Here is an 8281-nt window from a genome sequence, read left to right on the forward strand (position 1 = left end):
TAGGTTTCTAATTTCCTGAAGACTGTTACTGATTTTTTGATTATGTAATTATCACTATTTTATATCAGCGACCAGAGACATATATGTATCTGCAGAGACGTATATATCACATATATATGTTTCTGTTGTTATGAATTGTTAATTTTCAAATCCAGTTCATGTTCTTATTTTTGTAACCGTGTGAAAAATCTTTTTGATTCTTTCTTTTGCTCATATTTGGCACATAGAATTAAGAGTTAAGATTCTGTTATCAATCATCGGTAATTTCTTGGCTGCTTTTTCAACTTATCAAAGCCTTTCTTACATTTACAATGCATGATGGCAATGAAATGTACACGGATTAACTTAAGTAGAGATACACGTTCACAATATGAAAAACACATTTCTAAGTCTACTGCTGGATTTGATTAAATTGCACATGTCTAAATATAAGATTGTTGTTCTCGGTCCTCGCTTGGTTATGATATTGCCGTTGCCAGATTATATGTCTTTAGTAGGATCTTCTTCATTACACCTTGGAATTCAAACAACCTTGATTAGGGGTCTTGAGATCACAGGAGGAACTTGATTTGACACGGTTCCATTTTCCAGATGTCTACGCACGTGAGACTTCTGTCTGTTGTGTCCCATTTGCAGTGTACCAAATTCAGGGCCCTTGACCCCTCAGTTACAGAGTTTTTGCCCTTTGTTAAAATTTGGCGTCTGCACCATGTGATCCTACCTCTACCACTTTTGCCTTCTGGATCGCTTCCTCCAACTTTCAGTCTGATATTGTCTTCAGCTATCTTCCTCTCCTAGCTTTCCGAGTTTACCACGAAATAAGTATGTGATTACTTGAAGATAAAAAAAAAACTTTTCGAAAAGTGGATTTAAAGAGGGAAGTTTGTCTGTAGCCCTCATTTACCGACTCCTTCTAGTATAACTAACGCCATACATGAACCAACAAAGTCCATAAAACAACAGTTTCTTTTGGTGTTGTGCTATTTAAATGTCGACTTTTCATCTTATTTCGTTATTATTGCCGTTATGCTCAAAATTCATTACTTCATAAGTCGTTTTTATATTTCTAACATTGGTATTTATCGTTTTGCAAGAAAATTAATAAAAACGTGAATTGAAAAAAAAACGAGAAAGCTGTACTACAATACAGTGACAGGAAACTAGGCCCAGTGGCGATTTTTCCGGTGTTAGTATTTGAGTTTGTTGACTGGGTCGTGAATTCCTCGTAGGTAGTTCCCTCTTTTCACTGTTATCTAATCCTATATATCAGTACTTTATTTGCTCATACGCAGTAGATAGTGTGGACTTTGCACTGACCAGAACCATTCTGTCGGCCAGTGAGAAGTGAACAGATTTTTTCGTAATAAAAACAATTCGTCATAAAAAATTAACCCAATCAGTTGTCAAGCATTCTACTCCTGTTTCTTTGGAAAATATTAACAATGTACTTTAGGTGAAAAAATGTTTATAAACACAACAAGACTAGTTAACTCAAATGTCTTATTTCTTATTCCTCTGTATGTACGGTCCACTGATTAGAATAATGAAAATTTGACTTAACAGAAATATTGTTTTAGAAACTTGCAGACACTATGACTCCTTAATCACTCGCACTTCGATAGACCATCATCCATCATCTCCCGCCGTATTTATTCACATATAAATATTTCCTAAAAATACATCTTATTGACAGCAACTCGTACACAAATCCCGTTCGCTCGCTACCCTGTACAGTGCCTCGACTTCAAGGGAAGTAACTACGATCCTACTTCCGGTAATATGGAATGACAAGACGGATTCCAACTGATTTTTTCTGCTGTTGATGAAGATACAAGTCATACAACATGGAATTCCAAGACCAATTTTACAATAACGGAGAGTATATTGAAACGGTAAATAATGCAGAGTCAAACTAAAGGAAATATCGTTGATAAGAAAAACATTAGCTGACCAAAGTTTTCTGTCCTGACTATCTGACTATAGTCTATAGGTTAGGTATTGCAGCAGATAAAACATAGCATGGTGTAAATGGTTTGATATTGATGCATGAATTGATAATATTGATATTCTAATATTTGGATGCCCTCGTTTGCAATGTCCTTATATTCATCGGGGTTGGGATTTTATCGTATGGAAATAAACATAGTTATGTTAAAAGGTAATTGTTGCAGATGACTTAAATTTAAAAATCTAGCATCTCCAGTATCCTTACTGTACCTCTCTCACATAGAAATGATATGAGAAACCATACAAAAAAATTATCAATGAATGTTATTTATTGACAGGCATCTGGGAATAAAGTCAGCAGACAGTCAGTTCTTTGTGGAAGTCAAAACATTGTTATAAATGGAAAGGTAAAGTTCAGAGTATCACAAAACTAGTCTTAATTGCACAATATTTTAAAGATGCATTATGTTTGTTATGTAACTGTTATATACATGAATGACTTTTGCAGGATATATCTTTGATTGTGCAAAATGAATCCAAATATTACTACAAATAGAACTTGAAACCTTATTTTGCTTTCTATGTAATTATACTTTATTATAATTACAACGTAATGTATTGGAACTGAAATAGTGATTGAGTTAAACACATAAGGTGTTAATTGTTTACTATATATGAGTGGTTTTTTTTATTAAGCTATTTATGTTCTTTGGACTATTTTTCAGACTATTATAATGACAGATTGTGTGATACGTGGCGACTTGGCTAATGTCAGAATTGGTCGTCATTGTGTTGTCAGTAGAAAAGCTGTTATTCGTCCCCCATTTAAGAAATTTAGTAAAGGGTAAGTATGTTAAATGGAAATGGATGAGATGTATTGCCATCTCTTAAATAATATTATTTTCATAAATCACTGTTTTGTTGATAAATGTTAATTTTTTGTTCTTCTACACCTTAGATCTATGATGACTCATGATCATCCTGTAATGACTAGTTTTAAGAACCATTTTACCTTTCAATATTTTTTTCAGTGTTGCCTTTTTCCCACTTCACATTGGAGACCATGTGTTTATTGATGAGGATTCTATAGTAAATGCTGCACAAGTGGGATCATATGTACACATCGGCAAAAATTGTGTAATAGTAAGTCAGATATACACATGTTTACGTACATGTAGATACTACTATTCTCCAGTTTTCAATATCTTCTTTCTCCATTCATTAGCATATTTTTTCAAGAAAAGTCACTCATATTACTCACTATTGATTCTGAAATACATGTAGATTGTAATCATGATTTTGTTGCTCTGTGCAAGGTTGTTTTTAATAATGTTTTGTCTTTGTTTAAAACCCTGTAAAGTTGTCTTGGGTTAGGAAGAGTTACCTGTTGTCTCTTAATTTGCTCTTAATTGTTGTTCACAACTGCTTATTTTCTATCCACCAAAAATGTTTTTTAAGGTTGCAGTGCTCCCTGAAAATTTTTAAGGGTGCAGCCTTTCATGTAAGAGCATAACTTTGCACACAGTTAAGCAAGGATCATGAAACTTGATGCATATATTGGTTGTACTTAGGGAATGTGCACTGTACCAAATTCAGGGCCATCAACTCTATAATTACAAAATTATTGCCCTTTTTTTTAATTTTTGAAAATAAAGATGTTGTAGGGGAGTTTCCATCAGTTTTGCTGATACGTTTGTTGATATCTGATAAGGTCAAGAGTACCTGGTAAGCAGATGGACTTTTTTTAAGTTATTATGGTGAAGCCTGAAAATTCATGTTTGCCACTGGTAATATGAGTTGATATGTTAAATATTCCTTTAAAAGAAATAATTATGTTTCTGATATCAAAGTCTAAATGTTTCATCAAATTGGGTAATTTTCTGTATTCCATTAATCACAGGGCAGAAGATGTGTATTGAAAGATTGCTGTGCTATTGCTGACAACACTGTGTTGCCCCCAGAGACAGTGGTACCTCCTTTCACAGTTTTCTCAGGATCACCAGGTATATATACTACTGGATCCTAGAATGCAAGTCATCTAGGTGTGGAGGATAACAAAGTAATATTGTTCCATCAGTGCAATTACATTTCTTAATCCCTCATTGGAAACTTGATGGATGGTGGGTAGACTATAGTCTTCCTTCCTTCCTCTTTCCGTGGCAGTTTATACTTGCGGTACCGATTCAGCTCGATGATACAGTGCATTGTGTATGAAAAGTAGGGTCACTTATGACCTTTCATCACAGGACTCCTTCCTAAACTATTGGGACTTTTTGGGTTAATCTTGTTTAGGCAATATGGCGGCGATGAATGTTATTCATAGAATTGCCTTGTTTATGGCACCTTAATTTATATGGTTGATAATGATTTCATGCACACATAGCTATTCAACAATTGACAGCAATCTCTTGAGCCATTACAAAGACATTGTCTAATAATTACAAATAGAGATGAAAATGAAACTTCTTCAAATGATGTATGTATATCTTATTTCACCTCTGAACAGCCTCATGTTGTCACTTTAGTCATTAAACATCTATGCATGTACTTGAATGTTTATGTGAATATTTTAGTAGAACTCGCTGTATAATTCTATTAAATTACTTTTGCTTGTCACTTTTTCACTCTTAACACAATCACATCAACACTTTTTTAGGAACTGATTTAGATCATGCTCCTGGTTTTGTCTGTTAGCTATTTCAGTCACTCTGAGAAAGATAACTTACTTACTCATTTTAGTGACACATGTACCCCAATTATTTGTATGAATACTGCTGTATATGCATATACAATAACTTCATATATATTTGTTTTGGAACCATTTTAAAAAATCTTTTTTTTTGCAGGTCAGTTTACAGGAGAACTACCAGAGTGTACACAGGACCTTATGCTGGATGTAACAATGAACTTTTACCAACACTTCAAATCTCTTGGAGGAGTGAAAGAAAAAAAGAAATAAGATAAAAATATAATATTGATGTTCGTACTGGCATGTGTTATGTATAAAACAGAGTATTTGGTGACCAAACACAGCACACAAAGGATATGTCTTCTTATTTGCAATGTTTACAAGCAAGCATTCTTTGGTAAATGTCATTTTTTAATGAAAAGTTGAATAATTTGTAGTTTAAAAGCCATTTCAATGTTACTACAGATTGAATACCTCCCAATATAAATATATCCTATCAGTGAACATTTTTCATGGATATGCAAGACAAAAAGATTTTTTTTTTTCTTTTTTTGTCCTTTTGTCAAAAGCTCAAGTCAATTTTACTTAACAAAACATGATACACTAAACAATATACTGTCTAGTTTTGCTCATGCCCAGAATGTCAGACCCACTGGGAAAATAGATTGAGTGGATTATAAAAGTTATTAATTAATTACAGACTGTACCACCAGTGAGGATTTCATTTTGATTAAAGGCTTTGTTTCATTTTTGGAATGTTCAAGGTTTTATTAACAATAGTGTTACATGGACATGTTATCTAGATGTAAACATGTCATCACATATAGATATTTAACCTACTAAAACAAGGGCCGTAATCGTGATGATTAGCCAGACATATTTTGGAGTTTATATCAGCAGACTCATCTTAACAGAATTTTGATGTTTAGTAAACAGGATCAAACTACAGACAAGGCTTTGTCAGCTCTTCTCATATGTTACAAGAACAATGGATCAATCATTAAGTACTGGAACAAATAAAGGTAATTGCAATGGAAGATTTGCCTCCCTTTAGACACGTTTCATACCAGCCTAGTTTGGTCACCAACAATGAACTAGTTGTACTTTAGTAAGGTAGATTGTAATGTGCATGTGTAGTGAAATCAGAAGTTATAATACGACTGTTTAGATAACTATAGCTAATGGTTTCACTTTGAACGCATCATAGCAACTACTTATTATCTGCACTTGCATCCTCATTTGGAAGCAATGCAGTGATTGGTTGGCCTTTATCAGAAAATGAAATCACACGAGATAGAATAGCCTGAATATAGTAAATGGTGATTGCCCATAATACGCAGATTATTGTTAAAGGGAACAACTTAATGTTTTTTTGGTTTATTTTTCCATCCTAAACTAGCTTTGGTGAGGTAGTCATTAAAATGAGCTTGGTGTAATGGTAACTTAATGCTGCTTTTTCTCTTATAAATGTGTTAGCATATACATGTATTTGTTTCATACATTTTAGTGGCAAAACATTATGAATTTGAAGTATTTTTTAAATTACGCTAATGTATTGTTGACAGTTTTAAAAGAAACCATGTAATAAAAATGCTAGATTCACATTTACATGGAATATCATAGCAAAGAGAAAATATCAATCACAATTTTATTTCAGTAGTGTTGGTACCTGTTTCAAAGTGCAATATCGAAGGCTTTACTGTTATGAAGCAACATTAAAATGTCATAGAATTATCTGTATGTGAGATGGTACATGGTTTTGATTTTAAACAAATATGTTGTATTTGTAAAATTTCAAAAAGGTTTCATCCTTTTGATTTTCTTATGAATTCTAGGTGTGTACGTTGGAAGGCAGCGGTTTGGTGATACTAGAGTGATTGTAACTTTGTTCTTCACAGCTGATCACTTATTACTGTCATAAATGCTTATTTGTAATAAATTATTCATTGTATAACATCATCATGTGTCTTTCACTTTTCTCTTCTTTTTTTTCTATTTAAAATGTTGTGTTACAAGAAGAAAACAAAGAAAGACAGACATGAGATTAAAATAGAAATCATTTTCTGCACCAGTTTGGTCGCTTCAGACTTGGTCCCGTCTGGATCTCTTTAAGCAGAGCATTTTCTTACTTTTCGGAAACATTGTATGCCTGTTGTTACAGAAATAACACAAAGATTTTTTTTCAGCAGCAAGTTTGTTCAGTAAGAATACATGTTAATCTTCTATACTGCACAGATTTGCTAATTAACCATGAATTTTTGTTTTAATGTGTATGCTATTGTATAAACTGTATACATTGTTATCCACTTGTTGGAACTTTGACCTGGTGCAATACCAGCTAATGATGCTTGAATATTACAATAGATCAGATTTTTTATTCATGTGAAGGATACAGACTTTTTATTTGGGTATTTGATCTTTAAACTTCACAATAATCAATAAAAAACATTTTGTTGCCGAGTTTTCAAATTGTTCAACGAAACCCTTTGTCAAAACTTTTCTACCAAAACAGGATAACAATGTCATTGTTTAATGTAAACCAAATAAGGGTAACAATCTTATTACATTAAGGTATACTGATTAGTGGATTGCAACAAATTTAGCTTTAAAGATTTTCAAGCAATGTTGACCAATTTTGATCATGCTAGACAGGAATATCTCTTTACAAGATATTTTCCACTTTGTTCACTACCATCCCAATCTCAAACTGAAAAAAACTTTATTCTTTGCACATGAGAGCTTTCTCTAAGAAATATGAACGGTAATGTAAATGTGAACTTCACAGGAAGCACTGAAACACCTCAAGCTAAGATGAATATCACATTAATGTAAACTTTATGTTTTTCACAACAATTGCGAAACAAGTTTTAGCAACTTATACTGATCTTGCTTGCTGTCCCAGGTGTCAGCACTTAAGGGGCCTTACTGAAGGAGAAAATGCGGGGAAAACCCATGTGATCGGGCAGGTGACCACCTACTATTTCATGTCCAATCCAGGAATCAAACACCAGACAGCTAGGTGAAAGGTGAGGGCATTAATGCTGCAACACCCGACCACCTGACCACCCTGTCAAGTATAGTGACAATATCTCTCGATAGACATACCCATGGAGAATAGCAAAATAATTTCAATTCTGCGTTTTCTTGAAATTATGTTGTTATTTGCTGGTATCATATGCCCTAAATCTGTACTCTGTCATTAAACAAATTTTGTTATGGCTCTTTCTTGAGAAGTACTCGATGGATCTTTCTCAAATTTCATATGTAGGTTACCCTTGTTCCCTAGTTGTGCCCGTTTGATTTTGGGACTGATCAGAAAAACAAAATGACTGACAGACAGCCATTCTTGGATTTTTTTGGATGCAAGATTATTATCACTATTTCTTGAAAAGGAAAGGATGCATCTTTCTCAAATTTCATGTGTAGGTTCCCCTTGGTCCCTAGTTATGCCCATATGATTTTGTTATATTTATTTTTGAGAATTTCAGTATAGATCTTTCTCAAATTTCATGTATAGGTTTTTCTTGTTCCTTAGTTATTGCTATTTGTTAAGAAGCACTCAATGAATATCTCTCAAAATTCACATGTAGGTTTCCCTTTGTCCCTGTTGTGCCCATTTAATTCTGGGACTAATCAGAAAATGCC

At 33.4% G+C, this 8281-nt stretch overlaps 1 protein-coding gene across 1 annotated transcript; it reads left to right on the forward strand.

The window, feature by feature from the left end:
• Nucleotides 1-1786: 1786 nt before the first annotated feature.
• On the forward strand, nucleotides 1787-6592 carry LOC132559818 (dynactin subunit 5-like). Its single transcript, XM_060224446.1, has 6 exons — nucleotides 1787-1892; nucleotides 2286-2354; nucleotides 2673-2791; nucleotides 2979-3090; nucleotides 3848-3950; nucleotides 4794-6592. Exons 1-6 carry the CDS (start codon nucleotides 1845-1847, stop codon nucleotides 4904-4906), a joined length of 564 nt encoding a protein of 187 aa, XP_060080429.1. The 5' UTR covers nucleotides 1787-1844; the 3' UTR covers nucleotides 4907-6592.
• The last annotated feature ends 1689 nt before the right edge of the window (nucleotides 6593-8281 follow it).

The sequence above is a fragment of the Ylistrum balloti genome, unplaced genomic scaffold (genome assembly GCF_031769215.1).
Source record: "Ylistrum balloti isolate Yb309-2 unplaced genomic scaffold, AGI_CSIRO_Ybal_v1 Utg370974, whole genome shotgun sequence".
Lineage (NCBI taxonomy): Eukaryota > Metazoa > Mollusca > Bivalvia > Pectinida > Pectinidae > Ylistrum > Ylistrum balloti.

Bases quoted from the DNA above. Each gene is read 5' to 3' on its own strand.
- LOC132559818 (XM_060224446.1), top strand. From the start codon at position 1,845: ATGGAATTCCAAGACCAATTTTACAATAACGGAGAGTATATTGAAACG. The intron at 2,792-2,978 runs GTAAGTATGTTA...TATTTTTTTCAG, and splicing joins TTTAAGAAATTTAGTAAAGG to TGTTGCCTTTTTCCCACTTC. The intron at 3,951-4,793 runs GTATATATACTA...TTTTTTTTGCAG, and splicing joins AGTTTTCTCAGGATCACCAG to GTCAGTTTACAGGAGAACTA.